The sequence below is a fragment of the Grosmannia clavigera genome, assembly GCF_000143105.1.
Source record: "Grosmannia clavigera kw1407 unplaced genomic scaffold GCSC_173, whole genome shotgun sequence".
In the NCBI taxonomy this organism is placed as follows: Eukaryota; Fungi; Ascomycota; class Sordariomycetes; order Ophiostomatales; family Ophiostomataceae; genus Leptographium; species Leptographium clavigerum.
The window spans coordinates 2,003,760-2,020,846 of NW_014040765.1; the positions used below are offsets into that span (position 1 = coordinate 2,003,760).

The window sequence follows — 17,087 nt, forward strand, 5'->3', positions numbered from 1 at the left end:
CATTCGACAACACCTACAAAGGCTACTATTGCCCCGCAAACCTGGGGTTCAGCGTTACCCCGCAGCGAATAGTGTGTTGGCCTTTAACAGATAGCTCGAAACATCCCCTTTCAAGCATTTAGGAAGGGCTTCCCGCTGTTTGCCCGACGATCCTCTATCCCCTAGTCTCCTGCTGAGTGACAAGCGTCCACCTGTGCCACCTCAATACCATATGTCGGCGAAACCTATGGTGGCTACGCAAGAGCGGCAGAAGCGACGCTCACGTCGGGCTATAAATGGCTGTGAGGTGGGTCTAGGTCCTGACACCCTTTCAATCAAACCTGCGCTGAACACATCAACAATTCGACAGAACTGCCGGCTGAGGTGAGATTGCGCATGTCGGGTACCGTTGGGACTCATCCTGACTGGTGGAACTGATTCTGTGTTTACCCCGTCCACTGCGCAGGCATCTAAAATGTTGGTTTCTCTCGTGCTTCCGTGCAAAGACTCTTGACTGACTTTGGCGGAACTGTAGGCGATGACCGCAAGCCTTCATGCCAACCCTGCATGACTGAGGGCAGAACATGCAACCGGAAGCTGCGCACGCAGTTTCGGCACAGATGGAATCCGTCGTAAGTCGACAGGAACTGCATTGCGTTCATCGACTGGCCTCTCTGACCGTTGTCCAGAATACGGAGCGGCCACAATGGGAAGGCGACTACACATGCCCTCTCGTACAGCTTTAAACCAGACCAGCCATGGTGTCGTACACGCCGGCCGCTGACGTTCGTGAACGAGAATCGTGAGTTGCTGTCACTTTACGAAGACGGTCTCTCAGACGACGAAGCAGAAAGTGCAGCAGAAGCAGCAACCACAACAACAGAAGAGCCATCGGGGCTGCTCAGTCCCCCAGAAAATAATGATGTTGCATCTGGAAGCTATACGGCCGTGCTTGCTAAAGAGCCGTCGAACTTGGACTGGCTGTCTCCCATCTCCCTCTCCCAGTCACCGTCACAATCGTCTACATTGATAGCTAGATATAATGACGAAACGGCCTCGATTGCCGCGGCGGCTGCCGTTGCGGCCGTCACCACCGCTTCTGTCACCGCGGCGGCTGCGGCTAATGCTGCTACAAGACCAGCCTATGCTGGCATCGGCATCAACCCCCTCATACACCCTCCAGAAGAACAGGAACAGGAACAGCATCATCAGATGTCATCGAGAGTGGTACCGCCAGAGTTGCCCACATGGCCGCTCGAGAATAAAATGGAAGCCTGTCTTTTCCGTTATTTTATTGAGTTGTCGGCCAAGTGGTTTGATCTCTGTGACCAAGAACGCACGTTTGCCGTCGTGGTGCCATGCCGGGCGGTGCTTCATGCCCCGCTGATGAATGCCATCTTTGCAATCAGCGCCAGACACCTTAGCCTTATCAGCTCGTTCAACAGGAGCATCTCAGACCGCTACTATGACCGCTGTTTGGCGACGTTGCGGCCGATGCTAAATGATAAGGGCGCCCTCGTGGACGAGAACTTGTTTGCAGCTGCAGTGATCTTGCGGAATTTTGAGGAAATAGAAGGTGAATAGTTCACTTCGCTTATTTTCCTCGTTGTATCTCTTCTAACAATTAAGTCCCTCTCGCCGGAGCACACCCGAGCACACATCTCCTAGGCAACAGTCTCTTTGTTAAGGCATCGGCTACCTTGCACGACTCGGCTGGGCTGTCTGCGCCGATTCTGTTCTCCGGTCTGAGACGTGCTGCGTTTTTGGTAGCCGTCCGTCAGGAAATTTACACCGCCTTCGTGTCGCAGCGGTCGATTTGTCCATCATTTAGTCCCTTTGTTGTGGATCCCTCCCTGGATGTTGAAGGCAATGATTGCGACTGGGCCAACCGTGCTGTCTTTCATTTAGCTGATGTTCTGCGCTTCTGTTACGGTAAAGAACAGCCAGTGCCGCTGGATGACAGTCTTTGCCGTTATGACCAGCTTGTGGCCTACAGCCATCGTTGGTACGAGAAAAAGCCACTTAGCTTTTTACCGCTATATTACAAAGATCTCCTGGCAGACTTCTCGACAACATTAAACGATGTCGGAAGCATCCTCTTCCCCGAGATATGGCTCACATCTGACACTGTAGCCACTGGGCTGCAGCACTATCACCTTTCACGGATCTTGCTGGCTGCCTTCGATCCGCGAGCACCGCGGATCGGACCAGAACGCGCACAGTTTGCCCGGGAGCAAGATGGCCGAATCCGTTCCGAGGTGCGCAATTTAGTCGGCATTGCAAAAAGTAACCCACACTGTCGACCCAACTTCGTGTCGGCCTGCATGGGAATTGCCATGGCCGGTGAGCGTTTCCAGGAACGCTGGCAGCAGGAGTCCATCATGGGATTCCTTGAAGAGACAGAGTCGCTTTGTGCTTGGCGCACACACACGGCCAGAGAACGTCTGTCGGCTGCATGGGGTTGGGACAACAGGGACGGGGAGAAGAACTAGGCAAAGTAACAGTGCAAAGTGACAGTGCAAAATCGGAAACACGGTACATACGAGTAGTACATTTTGAGTTCCTGACCAGCTGTGCTCTGCCCCAATAGGAAATTATTTCCATACGGAGTATTGGCCCTCTTTACCAGAAAGCTTCTCAGGGACTAATCCTAGTGATCGGTGATTAGAATTTGCGTGCCAGCCCATGTACCCAGTCCTTTAGTACATATTGACTTTGCGCAGCTTTCTAGAAATGAATGTTGAATGAAGAGATGATTTTTGCAGACGTCTCTTTTAGTAGTGCTGTACTCGTACAGAGTACTCCGTACAGCTTCGAGCTGACCCACAAATATACTGCGGAGACACGCTAAGGCCCCGAAAGCCGCAAGTCGCCGCGACCAATAGGAACAAGTTACCATTTCTGGATGCTTCAATGCGGAAACGGTGCGGAATTGATGCCCTGATGTATCATGCGCAGGCATGACCACCCGGCCGTCCTGGATACAGCCTCGGAGTCTTGTTTCAATAGTCTGGTCGGAAAGCCATAGCTCATCCGTGACCGGTTACATATGTGAGCATCCGTCTCCACCTATTGTTCCCATGATCGTTGGACGGGCCACTGCTTTTCTTTCTTATACCCTATACAAATCTCTTGTATTACACAGATTTCCTATTGCTTCATAAACTTGCTATTCGGAATTACTCTTCCTCTCTTTATAAACACAAATACGGAAGCTACCACCTGCTGCCAAATTGTGCCCCGACATATCTGTTTCAAGCCTTTTGCCATTGTGCCTCTACCGCATCACGACCAAGTTGCAAGCATGGCCACCTCTCGTCGTCTCCGTGTAGCTTGCGCCGGCCTTGGTCGAATGGGAAAGCGACATGCTCTTCACTTTCTCGAGAGCACACCGCGCGCTCATCTGGTGGCCGCATTCTCGCCCGACCCCTCTGAGTTGGCCTGGGCCAAAGAACACCTCGAGCCGTTTGGCGTCCGGCTGTACAGCAACTACGAGGATCTTCTGGGGACAGAGACAAAGCCACTGACAAGCCTTGATGTTGCCGGTGGCCTTGACGCTATCGTCGTTGCTACCGCCACCACGGTGCACGCCGAGGAGACCATTCAGGCCATTGAAGCTGGCCTGCACGTTCTCTGCGAGAAACCTCTGAGCACAGATCTAGATACGGTGAGAAGCGCAAGAAATTGAGTCCGTATGCTCACCTATGCTGACATTCCGTCTCAGGCCAAGCACGTTGTCGACGTCGCCACGAAACACCCCAGTCAGAAGGTGCTCTGCGGCTTCTCGCGCCGATTTGATGCATCGTACCGCGATGCCAAAGCGAAGATTGATGCTGGTGGCGTGGGCAGGCCGGCCATATTACGGTCCCAGACGTGCGACAAGCTGGACCCATCGGGCTTCTTTGTGGCTTACGCCGAGTTCTCGGGTGGCATCTTTGTCGACTGCAACATCCACGACATCGACCTGGCCCTCTGGTTCTTTGGCGAGGACGCCGTGATCAAGAGCGTGTCAGCCGTGGGAATCACAGCCGTGCAGCCAGAGCTGGCGAAGCACGGCGATGTCGACAACGGCGTCGGCGTGGTCGAGTTTTGGGGTGGCCGCATTGCCTACTTCTACAGCAGCCGCATGATGGCCTCGGGCCAGCACGACATGACCGAGATCATCGGCACTGAGGGCAAGATAACCATTAACCAGAACCCCATCAACACACTCGTCGACCTCTGGGAGGCCAGCGGTATCCGCCGGGAGATCCCTCCAGACTATTATGGCCGCTTCCGCCCAGCCTTTATCACCGAGGCCAACGAATTCACCGCTTGCTGCCTCGACAACACTCCTTTGCCCACCAGGCTCCAGTGTGCCGTCTCTGCGCTGGAAATTGGCTCCCTCCTGCAGGAAAGCCTGCGGTCTGGCAAGAAGATCTACTTTGACGAGGCCGGTCACAGGCTGGCGGACCAGGTCAGGCTGTAGAGACCCTGCCTAGTGTATAGTTTGAGGAGAGCAACTCCAACTAAAGCATACTAGAGATAGGCCACGCTCCAATATGTAGAATATGGAAGGTTGCAAAGGACTACATGTGGATGCATGTATTCTCTCTTGGCTGTTGCCAAGATAGACATTTTGCAAATACGCTACTGGAACAAAACATTGATAAGCAATCACGAGGGTCCTTGTATGAGGAAGATGAGCCGCGTGTATTTCTTTTTGTGTCTGGCTTCCCTCTTATTTTCTAAATCACCAAGTTGTCTGAATTCCTTCCAACAATCTTCCGGCCGGTGACAGTTCAATGACATGCACACCTGCGGCTCTTTTTCTCTCTATGAGCACAAGCCGGCATTCTCGTTGCGGCCCTAGTTATGATAATGGACCTTCACGTCGCCGCTGCCAATAGTATCGGCATCAGCCGGCGGCGAAAGGACCTGCTTACCACCAAACTCAGCCAGTTCCTGCGCCGTAAACGGCTCACCCACACCAGTCTTGCCATTGAGCGACAGGTCGTTGTGGAGGTAGCGAACGCTGCCGTCCTTGGACCCAACGATGCCAATGTAGTTGGCCGAAAGGTAGTCCTTGGAGACAGAGCCGAAGACCTGATGGTATTTGGAGTCAGACGCATACTTGGCTTGATAGAATAAAGACTGAACAAGGCGGCATGTCTCAACGTACCACACGGTCAATCCCTGCACTAGCCTTGCCGTCGTAGGCTTGCTCCTTGAGAACGGGGAACTCAAAAATGGGTGTCACGGCATGTTCAACGTGGAAGTATGGGTACGCTGTACAGAAGAGGAGCGTTAGCCTCATTATATAGGCGGGAAAAGGGAGAATCACGAAGTTTCGTACTCTTATACGCATGCGGATACTTGCCCTCCCCAACCTGGGCTCCGGCCTTAAGCAGCTCCAGGGCCGTGGAGATGGCCAGCTCGATCGACTGCTGGTCGTACGTCGTTCCGTCGGAGCCGCGGGCAAGGGCCGGGCTATAGTCTGCGGTACGTTGTGTTAATAATGGGCCATATGTTAAGCCAGAAAGCTTGGGCAGTAGACGATTCTCCTACAGATAGTGTGCGCTTCAGACATGTTGAATGAGTTTCCGAAGACCTGAAATGATGATGGTTGTAGTGGATGTTGAAAAGTGAAAGTTTAGAGACGCGTGTGTGGAAGAAGAAGAAAGAGTCTGAGATGGACGGAAAGAAATTGTCGAAAGAGCAGAGGACACGCCGGCTTTATATACTTTTTTCTTCCACCTACATCACGCGTTCCTACTTGTCTTGACTCCTTCTACCGGACAGCATCTCACATACACGCGCTGTGATGACACGGCGAATATGAACACGAAGGGAATGAGGAGCCGGCGTTCGACATCGTGCAACAACTCTCCTTGAATCGAGAGGTTGCTCTCTAACAGCTGCTACATCTGACCGTCTCACAATGACGTTGTCATTTTCTTCTCTCGCCAAGAGGGAAGAGGCTGAGGCAATTGTTGCTCTTTGTTGTGCTTTTTTGTTCAATTAGAAAATCCTCCCAATCCTGAATCTTGGCTCTATCAGATGCCACGCAAGCATTGAGAGTACGGCATGTCATGAAACCAGAGACGTAGGATGACTGTGATGCGCACAAGCGACCACATGAACACGTCTCCGGCAAGCACTTTGTGCGCCAATGACACCCACTCGGTAACAGGCCATGATCGAGCTGTGTGTACGGTCACACCAGGTGTGATGATCCAACCGCATCCAAAATGTCCCCTGGCGCACAGAAGCTCATCCTCCCCGACCCTATGTCCTTGTCAACGCGTCATCTCTCGTGATTCTCTTGTGTTCCTCTGCTCATCAGACTGGCTTCCGAGGGACACAACGGAAAGAGCTTCTAGCCGTAGGAAGCTCCTTTTTGTTGTTCCTTCAATCATTAACTCATCTGTGTGATTCTGCATCGACAGACGTGGCCATAGGCCGAAAGAATGGCTGACGTATGCTTGGACTAACAGTCAGTGTAGCTTGCAAGCAAGAGCACTTTGGTTCACCCCAAAATAGTCTATGACGACGCCTCTCACAGAAGACCGCATCAGCAAGTGGTGACAGCTGTCCTGAGGGCTCTGCTATTGGACAGAAATATAGACTTATTTCGGTCTCCCTATTGCCCGTGTGCCTGCATTCCATTTGATACCAGCGTCCGTTCTTACTAATGCGTGATACCCGTGAAAGCCCCGCGATTACGGCCAATGCAGGTGGCAGCCGCCATGTGAGCGACAGGCGAACTAAGCTGCTAGCGCCACCGCAGCCGAAGGCGGGACGACCTGACAAATGCTTTGCCTTTTAGTGGCTCACATTTTCTACAGGCTTCCCTACGCAATCTCAGCACTTTGCATCCACTACATCCGTCACAGACACTCCATTGCATCATGGCCGCTGCATCGCAGATCAACGCTCCGGCCGCCCTAACCAAGCTCTCGCCTGCTGCCGAAGTTGCAAGCACTCTCAACGACGGCAAGACACACCTCCTGCTTGCAGCCAGTGGTAAGCGCGCTATCAGGCTGACTAAGCCCGCATTTCTATTTCGGCCGGCCGTTGAGTTTGCCTTCCACCTGATGGCTCTTTGTTTCGTGTTCTGACAGCCTGTCCTAGGCTCGGTAGCGACCATCAAGCTTCCCCTCATTGCAGCGGCGCTCGGCAATGTGCCTAATCTCTCCATCCGCATTCTGCTGACAGACAATGCGGCGCGTTTTCTCGCCGGCCAGTCGGCCGAGCAGCCTCCAGTGGCACAGCTAGCAGCCATGCCTCACGTCGCCTCAGTGCACCGGGACGCTGACGAGTGGAGTCCGCCCTGGGTGCGTGATGCGCACATCCTGCACATTGAGCTGCGCCGCTGGGCCGACCTGTTGGTCATCGCGCCCATGTCGGCCAATTTGCTGGCTAAGGTCACCAACGGCTTCTGTGATTCGCTTCTCACGAGTGTCATCCGCGCATGGGACACAGATCCGGCCGCCGGAAAACGTATCCTCGTGGCACCGTCTATGAACACGCTCATGTGGACACATCCGCTGACGGCACGCCAGCTAACCACGTTGCGAGACGCTTGGGGCACTGCTACGGCTGCTGCTACGGCTGGAGACGGGGCCACCATCAACAGCGCTTCTGTGACCAGCTGGTTCGAAGTTCTCCTTCCACAGAGGTGCGTCAACCACTCCCCCCTCTTCGATCTGTCGACGGCTAAACAAAACCACAGCAAGGCTTTGGCATGTGGAGACGTTGGGCAAGGAGCTATGGCCGACTGGCGAGATATTGTACAAATTATTCGAGACAGGCTCAGCCTCTCCTCCAGCAAAAAGGAGAATTCTACATGAGCGCCAGGTCCTACCACAAAAGTAGCTTACAGGACACGCCATTTTCGGTATTCGTATCAATTGGCTTGAGATTAGATTCCATACTTCCCGGCCGACAACGTGTAAATAAATATCAGGGATGGATTTGCGGGACCTTTGTTGTTTAGGATTCAGTTTATCATGTAACAGCTTTGCTATTATAGATTGGGTCGTAATTTAACGGATTTGCACTCATGTATTGGAAGTAGTGCTTATATTTATGTATTATATTCAAAGGGCCTGTGTGTTCTGAGAGTCTGGACAACCTTTCTCCTTCCTGTAGATCCTTACGGACGTGATTCATAAGGCTCTGTCAAAGCTGACGTAAAGCGGAGCCTAGAGTAGGTTGGAAGAGACAAAATAGCATCTGTCGGGGACAGAGGTACTTCTGTCATGGGAGACAACTCTCGAGCAGTGGACGGATACACCCCCGCTTGGTGAGTTGAAGAGGACGTCGGGAGTACTATCGGTTCGTAATCCTGACTTGTGGGGAGTAGTGGAGACGGGGGTAGAGATGTAGGTGAGTTCACCACATCGAATTGGCCAAGGTTCTCGTCAATACTAGCAGTCATGGGCTTACGGCCATAGACAATGCACCTATTGTGATTCAAGTCAGAAGATGGGGCCATGAAAGGAGGGGAGAGCAGAGGGTAATTCGAGAAGATCACAAGACAAGGTTGGGAGATCACTCACATTGGCCAGTAGGCATGCACTTTGGTGTCGCGTAAGACCTTACGGGCCTTGCTGATGAGTACCAGAACCTCCTCGCGGGACCAACCGAGACCGCGAGTCAGCGGAGCCAAAGTAGATGACTCCAGGGCCTGGTCCATGTTGGCGAGACTCCAGGTGCCAAGCTCCTTGTATTTCCTATCGCGAGGCCAGCGGTTGATGGGCCATTTGTAGTTTACTTCGACGACACCCTCAAAGCCGACTTCTTCCATAAATGGCTTCCACTGCTGCGCAGCAACGACCGGTCGACCGAGATTTTCCATGGCCTCCATGACCAGACTCATCCAGATCCACAGATCTGAGTCCTCTCTGAGGGTTCCATCGTCACATTCGAGAGGTAGCCTCATATCCTGAGCTTCAAAATATCCCCCGGGTTCTAAGTGACTGGAAATACCAAGTGTCAGTTTTGCAGTTTCTGTGGTAAATCGGACATGTGTGGTAACCAGGCGTACTTGAAAGCCTTCTGCACGATGCTCTTGTTATCAGAAAAGCTGCCAGCCATCATTCGACAAAAAATAAAATCGAAGGGTCTGTTCCAGGTCCATTGTTTCTCGAGGTCGTCGATCTGTGAAAGTCAATCAAGTGACACGGCAGAGGATTTGAGTAAGTTGGGCTCACTTCGAAGGAGCAGTTGGGTGGGACACTGAAATGTAACAGTTAGCAATTCACTAGAAATTGATGACGAAACTTTCCCCCGGGGGGGGGGGGGGGCGAAGAAAGCAAGAAACAATGCGCATCACACAATTCTGGCTGCAAAGGACTCAGGTCGACTCCAATGACCTGGTAGCACAAGTCTGCGTTAGCGACCGAGACGAAAAACAAGGGGAGGGAGAGACACCTCCGCATCAGGATGGGCATCGGCTGGTGAAGAGTTAGTTGCAAGTAGTTGGCAGCAAAGAGTCAGCTTCGAAGCGGCAAGGGAAGACACACAGTACTCCATAGCCCATATGCCCGTTCCGGTGCCCATGTCGAGGACCCGCTTTGCGCCATCGTTTTTGGGGCAGAGGCAGTAGTTGCCCTCGATTGTAAGGCGCATGACATGATGTTGCAAGTCTGTTCGGGCAACGATGCAAGCAGCGGCAAAAAAAGGTTGAGGGAGGTCGCATTAGCCAAAATTTGCCCAAGTCGTTGATGGGGTGTGACGGCCAGGTTGATTTGGTAGGAGAGACTCACCAAGACGCTCGATTTCAGCCTAAGACAGACACAGACACAATCAGCGCCAACCACATGCAAACCAAACAAGAAGGACAGAGTATCACCTCGTCATTGGGCAAGAAGTATTCTGCGGTCGCACGGAATTCACACCGGTCAGCAGTCGGTCAAGACGAAAAGGGCAGACGAAGGTCTGAGAGGTAGACCGGGAGAAAGGTCTTAAAAGACAAGGACGGGGCGACATACTGCCTGCACTCAACGCGTGATAGGTGCGGCCATTCTCCTCTTGATAAGCCAAGATGCTGGACCGCAGTGAGGCCAACGATTCTCGAAATGGCTGCAGATGTCAGCTTTCCCGCAATCTATGCTGACCGCATTTGTTTCCACTTTCTGCCCTCGTTCTTGTTTCCTGTCTCGCGTTTTTGTTATGTCTAATTCTGTAGAGCAGCGTGACGGTCCGACCCAGTCAGTGTATGAGTGAGTTCCAGCAGGGGCGAGCCCTCAAGCTCAGGCATCTGGAAAATTACAGCCCCGCACCCCGGCCCACGGAAAAGGCGCGACGGCCAGCAATTAACGGCAGAATTGAAGGAACCTCCCAGGTGCTGATCATCATCGAATCAGCAGCAACACTTACTGCATCGATTGCAGAATCGCCGTCATCGTCATTATCGGCAACCTAAGAAATGGAAACGGCAAAATGGAGCAAGCCTGTGAGTGGGTGGGGAGACAAGGAGAGGTGAGACCCAGTTGTTTTCTCCTGGCTTCGCTTCATTTTTCTGTCACCCCTCTCTCTCTCTTTCTCTCTGCATCTTCTGCTTGTCTCTTGAACTGCCTGTCTCTTTCCTCTCCCGGCCCCCACTCCGCTTCACATCCTTACTCCGGTATGGGCCGTTGCATTAGCGCTCTTCGCCCATATTGTTTAAAGCCATGCTTATTGCGTGCGGCATACATCGTTAAACCCCGTAAGCATATCTGGTTCGTGCAAAGGTAGCACGCCCATCTACCGTCGACCTGTAGTCTTGCCAATCCCTCTCGCGGCTCGTTCCGACGGTAAGGCTACAGGATCGGCGTGCCTGTTGTGGAAATGATTAAAAGAAAGGTAGAAGGCGGAAGCTCACAATTGGCTCTTCTTGAGCGAGACCGGAAGCAGGTAGGAGCTCTTCACCGGCCACCGGTTGTAGTAGTGTATGCGCTTCGGCAGGAAGGCTGGCCATTTGACAGGGCGAAGCGCAGCGGTGTGCTTTGACTTTCGCAACGGCAAGTGAACGTCTGGGACAGAGTACGGAGGATTATTCGCCTGGGAATGAAGTTGAAGAGCGTGGGAACACCAAATCTAAGCGAGGTCTGGCCAAGGTATGGAAATGTAAGAATAAGTGATGGACACGATGCTCGGCCACGATAAACGAGGATGGCAACGTAAAGAAAGGAAAATATGGGGAAGGAGGACGGTGAGTACGTGAAATTCAAGAGCGCGTATTTCAGAAGCTATGTGGCGTACGAAAAGAGCTAGAATATGAGAGCGCGGGAGGTAACTGAGAGGTGAGAAGACATGGAAAGACACGAAAAGCGGCAGCTGGCTTTCAGGGCGCGTCCAACGGAATGCTGCATGGGGCTGCATACTAGTAGAGGGTGAATCGTCGCTTCAGCACTCTCTGTTTACCTGTTCTCCTCATCTGGCTGTTTCTTGTGACGCGTCGGATTATCGCAGCCTGTGCTTCCGCGGTAACACACCGTCGGCGAATGGGGAGGGTCTCAAATTTCAATTAACCACGGCAGGACCAGCCCTCGCAAACGGCCCAACGCAGCTACCGTATTGGCCAACGGGCGCCTTTTGTTTGAGTCAGCCCGATTCTCAGACCTGTTTTCTACCGGTTTTCTTTCTGTTTTCTTTTTGCGCTTCCTACCAGCTCTCTCGTGACATGCCCCCCAACCACCTCCGTTGCATGGCCAGTCGGCTCTGCGCCGTCTCTGCATCGTCAAATGTATTCGACGTAACCTGGCGCAGCTGAACCACACAGGCACACCCCTTTTATGACTGGCCACGGCTCATTTTCGTCAATCCGGTCTAATCGTACGTCTTCTATGCCGCGTTTTTCTCTATCCGCCCGTTTTATTTCCGTTCTCGTTTGCTTGCGTTTCTCTGTTCCTGCTATCATATCGTTCCCGCTAGATGGACAGCTGCGCATGGCCAGCTCGTCATTAAAGCGGTGCCAATATGAGCGGCAACCTATCAAGGCGTTTATGACATCTACATGGCCCGTGACCGAAGAAGCCGGAACATCATAGCTATTTCATCAGTCTGCCACGGCCAGCTGACCAACTGTCCGATATTGAAACCGTCCCCTTCACAGTATCACGTTCTTGTCCTATCTCGGGCTCAGACTTCTTGTGGATTGTCCAGCAAACCCCACTGCGATTACCATGACTGCAGGCCGTCACACGAGTGAGAAAGTCCAGTTTCATGTACGTCTAAACTATCCATTTTCAGTCTCGGTACCAAACATATATCAGCTGCCTTTTCATTACTGGCCTACTTCGTACGGAGTACACATTCCGTATATCTGTTCTACCCTTCGCTATATCTTCGGCCCATCCTTTTATCTATTCTCTGTCCTTGGTCTACGAAAAGGATCTCTTCGACGGGGGCCCAGCTTTCCATGTTTCAACGACAAGATGATATTACTGGTCTTATTGCATTTCTTCTACACCTTTCTTTCCGGGACTTCGCTGGCATGTGTTCTTGTCACATCTGTCTACCTCGTGGCGCGTGTAATAGATAGTGTTTCGACGGCCCAGTCAGATATCGTATTGGCCTGAAAGAAGACATGTAATTCCATACTGCCGCACATTTCGCAACCCAACCATCCTTCTTCTTCACCGGTTCCTAATAGCTTTCGGGCACATTCACATCAACATCCGCGACATGCATTGATAACGCAAAATATCCTTTAGTTTATGTTATTGATATAGACTAGCACCAGCCAAACGAATTGGATCGGGTTTCTTGCCCCTTTACGCCACCTTCGCCGGGTCTGTTTCTCGCGATCTTCTGTCGTCAAAAACTCTCCTCAATCGATACCAAGGACTCTGCATAACCAGTTAATCGTTGTATTAGCACCCAGCTGTTATCGTCTAGACAAACCGAACTACCCTTCAGTTTGTAACCAGCAGATCGTCGCTGTGATAGGATTTCGCGGCGGGATTGTGGGATATGACCTGGTCGTTAGTGTCGCTAGGCGCCGTGTTGTTGATTGACATATTGGTATCAAAGCGTATTCAGAACCACTTTCGCCTCAGACACATACCTGGTCCATTCTGGACAGGGTGGACAGACTTGTGGCTGATTCGTCGGCAGTTGGGTGGTGAACTCAACTTTGAACTGTACGACGTTAATAAAAAATATGGTACGTCTGTTGATGTTTTCCGGTCATTCCGATTCTTGACCCTTGTCCACTGTGCCCATTCTCCCCTCCATTCCCTACTAAGTCTATCTTTAGGACCTCTCGCCCGTATTGGCCCAAATTGGGTCGTGTGTAGCGACCCCAACGAACTTCGCCGTATCTGGTCCGTTCATTCTGACTACAAGAGGGCATATTGGTACCGGGGCTTGCGCGTGGATCCATACCGAGACAGCACATTTTCTACCTTGGACGAATGCGTACACGACGACCTGCGTACGAAGCTTTTGCCCGGCTACGGCGGGAAAGACGTCGACAACCTCCATGATATTAATGATGAGCAGGTTCTGGGCCTCGTTCGCCTACTTGAGAGCAAGTACCTGTCAGTGGATGGAAGGAGAGACGAAACTATCATCGAAAAGGGTGGGACGGAGAAGTCTCGCTATGTCACAGTTGACCTTGCTCGCAAGATACAGTTCTTTACTCTGGATGTGATCTCGTCGTTGGCATTTGGACGCAGCTTCGACTACCTTAAGGCTGATGCAGACACATTCGGGTATATCCACACCACCGAGTCTACTATGCCCATACTGATGACGACTGCGCTGGTTCCAGGGCTTGTCGACCTCATGCAGACGCAATGGCTACGAAGAATCATGCCTGATATCCGGAAGATGGTTGGTATTGGAACTGTTATGAACCTGGCACACGACGCCGTCAGCGAACGCTACGCGAGCCCGCCTGTGGTCAAACGAGACATGCTCGGCTCATTTATTTCCCATGGGCTCTCTCAGGCTGACGCTGAGGGCGAGGCTGTTGTGCAGATCATTGCTGGCTCTGACACCTCGGCCACTGCTATCCGATCTACTTTTCTCTTCCTGATATCCAGCCCCCATGCATACACACGCTTACAACGCGAGATTGATGCAGGCGTTATTGCCGGTCGCATTTCTTCGCCCATCATCGATGCCGAGGCCCGGGCTTTCCCATACCTTCAGGCCGTTATCCGTGAGGGTCTACGCATGTGGCCGCCTGCAACCGGATTGCTTCCCAAAGTTTCTGACCATGACGACATCATATGCGGCCACCACATTCCTTCCGGCACTTGTGTCGCCTGGGCCGTGTGGTCTGTCATGCGCGACCGCTCCATTTTCGGTGAAGATGCAGAAATTTTTTGTCCCGAACGCTGGCTGAATATCTCCCCTGAAAAGTACCGACTCATGGACCAGACCCTGATGCTGGACTTTGCCGGTGGTAGTCGTTACGAATGCTTGGGAAAGAACGTCGCTCTGATCGAGCTAAACAAGGTCTACGTAGAGGTGGGTCATAGCTTCTTTTTGTCTATTGCGTACGAGGCGATGCTATTTCCAGCGTAGTTAACAACGTGCAGCTCCTTCGCCGCTTTGATATTCTCCTGGTTGACCCAGCCCACCCCTGGAAATCATTTAATGCTGCATTCTTCATCCAGAGCGACATGAATGTTTGTACCACACGGAGAAAGATAGGCACACAGACTGCCGACGAGAATTAAGCTAGAGAATGTGCGCCGGAAGGTAGACATGCGGGAAATTAAACAGAAGATTGGGTTCTGGTTGAGCACACTTCTCTAGTACAAAACTTCGATCAATGGAGCTTCTCTATGTCATCTTTTCCGTCGAATTTCTCTTCCACGGCAAGCTGAACAGCGATCCCGTCACCGTCACTCAGACGTCGCCCAACAGCGTCGTGCTCACGGTCCCAAGTCGCCACATCCTCTGTAGGCACTTTGACAAGCTTATGCGACTGGGCACCATTCTCGAGAATCAGGACCTCCTGACGCAGGCGATATCCGAGAAAGTGCGGAAGTATGAATACCCAGGTCGCGTAGTAAAGACCGCAGCCGACAAGACTGCAATTGTCAGCAGGCACAAGACAAGGAAATGAATGATGGAGAGAAAATAGGTTACGTACATGCCAATTCCCGTCACAATATACGTAGCATACCAAAAGCTAACATCACCGGCATGAGAACCGCCTGGAGGTGGGTACCACGGCATTGCCAGGGTATAGGCATTGACGAGAATGCTGAAGCCTACAACGACATCCCAGGCACGGAAAACCGGTCTTGGCAAGTTTAGACGACGGCGACGCCAACGCACTGCATACAGGCCAAAAGCCAGAAGGAGGTTGAAGACAGCCGAAGGATACACCTGCAGGTCGGTGACTAGAGTGAAAAAGAGGGTTCAAATTAGAGATTCTGTGTGCATTATCAACGCGATTAGCAATGTAGCAGGAATACTGAAGCTGAAAACATCACCAGCCGGAGGGGCAAGGATCATGATCATAGTTAAGCCCCATTTGACGATATAAGGGCCCAAGGGCGTTCCAAAAGGACGGGTCGATGTCCAGAAGCGTGGAAAGGGCAGAATACCTTGTCTAAAGAGGGTCAGACACTGACAACAAAACGTTGAAGGGAGGGCTTCCAAACCTGCCACACTCGCGGAGAAGTCGCGAAGTGCCAAGTAGCACAGCAATGAGGTTTCCAAACGAGCTAAGGGCGATGAGGATGTTGAGCCCACGCACGGAGTGCTTATCGCCGAAAACATGGGAAAAGAAGAGGCTGGCCGCTGTCTGCTTGGCCGCGGCGAGCTCAGCCTTGGGCACTACAGGAGCAATGTAAATAATAATCAAGGCTCAATGCTTAGGCGGATCGAGACCAGTCTTTGTGGGAGACTCACCTGCGGCAAAGTAGGCTAAGTTGGCAAATATATACAATATGGCCACGACTACAAGAGAGATGAAGCCATTGCGGCGGATCTGCTTGATGGGGTTCTAAGAGACGAAAACGATCAGAATTCGATACAGCAAGAGATTCTGTGGTTGACACACGTACTTTGATTTCGTTGATCATGTTAAAAGCGTTGTTGTATCCAGCATAGGAGAAGATGATCTTGTATATGGCGTTGGTGGCGCCGTACGCCGAGGTGTGCCCGGTGAACGAGTCCACGAAGTTAGCATGGGGGTCCTTAACACGAGTGTGACCGCCCAGGACGACGAGGCCTGTGATAGCGATAAAAACGAGCGTGAGGACCTTCACGGCACCGATCACATTGGAGATGATGTACGAGGTTCGCGTGTGAAAGATGACAACTAAGCACGACTTGTCAGTCGGTGACCTGCCTTGTCGTAATGGTCATTCTGATGAAATACTCACATAGTGTCGCGACCGTGTAGCCGGCAACGGCGACGCCTTTGAGCTGCCAGTTGGTTGGTGTGTGGCCGCTGGTCTTGAAGAGATACTGGGCCAACACGATGGAGTTGCCGCTGCTGAACGACAAGGCCACGGACTGGAAGGCAAATGTAGTGGGGAACAGCCAGCGCGGGCGCGGGAATGCCTGCTCGAGATAGACGACCTCGGAACCAGAGCGGTTGGGAAAGTACGAAGCAAACTCGAGATAGACGCTCATGGACGCCAGCGACATAAAGAAGCCCAATGCCCAGAATATCATGCTGAGACCGACAGAGCCAGCGCCCTTGTAGATGGTGGAAGCTGCAGCTGTCAGAAAGCTGTTTTCCTGTCTCCTCTTCTGTCTATACTTCGATGCCTTGTTTTCATGCAAACTCTCCGCGATGGCACTCACGCGTAGAATAGACGCCTGTCCCGACCATCATGCTGATATTGACAAAGATGATGGTCACGGGCCCAACACCGTAGCCCAGAGGCGAGTGGTGCTCGACCGGAGCCCCTGTGGCCTCCTGGTAGGCGGGAAGAGAGCCATTGTCGGCTTTCTCTATGACATATTGAAGGCCGCCATCTGAGATCACGCGGGCACCTTCGTCTCCAACACTGGTTTCCTCTGCCCTGCGGCTGAAAGGTTTGCGGAACAGAGACATTATGCGACAAGGTGGTTCATCAATGCCAATACTGATTGTAAGTGCGTCGATACAGAGCAGGCCTGACAGCGAAACATTTGTACTTGAAGCAACCGGCGAGGAAAGA

At 52.2% G+C, this 17,087-nt stretch overlaps 8 protein-coding genes across 8 annotated transcripts; 4 read left to right on the top strand and 4 right to left on the bottom strand.

Annotated features, from left to right (window-relative positions):
- Positions 1–211: 211 nt before the first annotated feature.
- CMQ_7744 (ARCA-like protein) lies at positions 212–2,471 on the top strand (the record flags this gene model as incomplete). Its single annotated transcript, XM_014314749.1, has 5 exons — positions 212–286; positions 350–363; positions 561–611; positions 669–1,555; positions 1,624–2,471. 5 exons carry the CDS (start codon positions 212–214, stop codon positions 2,469–2,471), a joined length of 1,875 nt encoding a protein of 624 aa, XP_014170224.1.
- Positions 2,472–3,283: 812 nt separating this feature from the next.
- On the top strand, positions 3,284–4,447 carry CMQ_7575 (rossmann fold protein; the record flags this gene model as incomplete). Its single annotated transcript, XM_014314580.1, has 2 exons — positions 3,284–3,646; positions 3,704–4,447. 2 exons carry the CDS (start codon positions 3,284–3,286, stop codon positions 4,445–4,447), a joined length of 1,107 nt encoding a protein of 368 aa, XP_014170055.1.
- A 380-nt stretch (positions 4,448–4,827) lies between these two features.
- On the bottom strand, positions 4,828–5,548 carry CMQ_7586 (guanine-specific ribonuclease n1/t1; the record flags this gene model as incomplete). The annotated part of the gene is made up of 4 exons (XM_014314591.1): positions 4,828–5,064; positions 5,141–5,247; positions 5,315–5,455; positions 5,527–5,548. 4 exons carry the CDS (start codon positions 5,546–5,548, stop codon positions 4,828–4,830), a joined length of 507 nt encoding a protein of 168 aa, XP_014170066.1.
- Positions 5,549–6,869: 1,321 nt separating this feature from the next.
- CMQ_7086 (putative thymidylate synthase) lies at positions 6,870–7,811 on the top strand (the record flags this gene model as incomplete). The annotated part of the gene is made up of 2 exons (XM_014314091.1): positions 6,870–6,984; positions 7,093–7,811. The coding sequence occupies 2 exons, from the start codon at positions 6,870–6,872 to the stop codon at positions 7,809–7,811; spliced, it is 834 nt and encodes a 277-aa protein (XP_014169566.1).
- A 305-nt stretch (positions 7,812–8,116) lies between these two features.
- Positions 8,117–10,924, bottom strand: CMQ_7616 (methyltransferase domain containing protein; the record flags this gene model as incomplete). The annotated part of the gene is made up of 12 exons (XM_014314621.1): positions 8,117–8,426; positions 8,523–8,942; positions 9,011–9,123; positions 9,177–9,201; positions 9,301–9,338; positions 9,397–9,419; positions 9,489–9,611; positions 9,732–9,750; positions 9,818–9,840; positions 9,957–10,047; positions 10,345–10,386; positions 10,829–10,924. 12 exons carry the CDS (start codon positions 10,922–10,924, stop codon positions 8,117–8,119), a joined length of 1,323 nt encoding a protein of 440 aa, XP_014170096.1.
- Positions 8,519–9,594, bottom strand: CMQ_7212 (uncharacterized protein; the record flags this gene model as incomplete). The annotated part of the gene is made up of 3 exons (XM_014314217.1): positions 8,519–8,942; positions 9,177–9,201; positions 9,489–9,594. 3 exons carry the CDS (start codon positions 9,592–9,594, stop codon positions 8,519–8,521), a joined length of 555 nt encoding a protein of 184 aa, XP_014169692.1.
- A 1,997-nt stretch (positions 10,925–12,921) lies between the features above and the next one.
- Positions 12,922–14,484, top strand: CMQ_7481 (benzoate 4-monooxygenase cytochrome p450; the record flags this gene model as incomplete). Its single annotated transcript, XM_014314486.1, has 2 exons — positions 12,922–13,114; positions 13,208–14,484. 2 exons carry the CDS (start codon positions 12,922–12,924, stop codon positions 14,482–14,484), a joined length of 1,470 nt encoding a protein of 489 aa, XP_014169961.1.
- A 247-nt stretch (positions 14,485–14,731) lies between these two features.
- CMQ_7650 (high affinity methionine permease) lies at positions 14,732–16,981 on the bottom strand (the record flags this gene model as incomplete). The annotated part of the gene is made up of 6 exons (XM_014314655.1): positions 14,732–14,996; positions 15,576–15,750; positions 15,826–15,919; positions 15,981–16,237; positions 16,302–16,637; positions 16,729–16,981. The coding sequence occupies 6 exons, from the start codon at positions 16,979–16,981 to the stop codon at positions 14,732–14,734; spliced, it is 1,380 nt and encodes a 459-aa protein (XP_014170130.1).
- Positions 16,982–17,087: the final 106 nt, after the last annotated feature.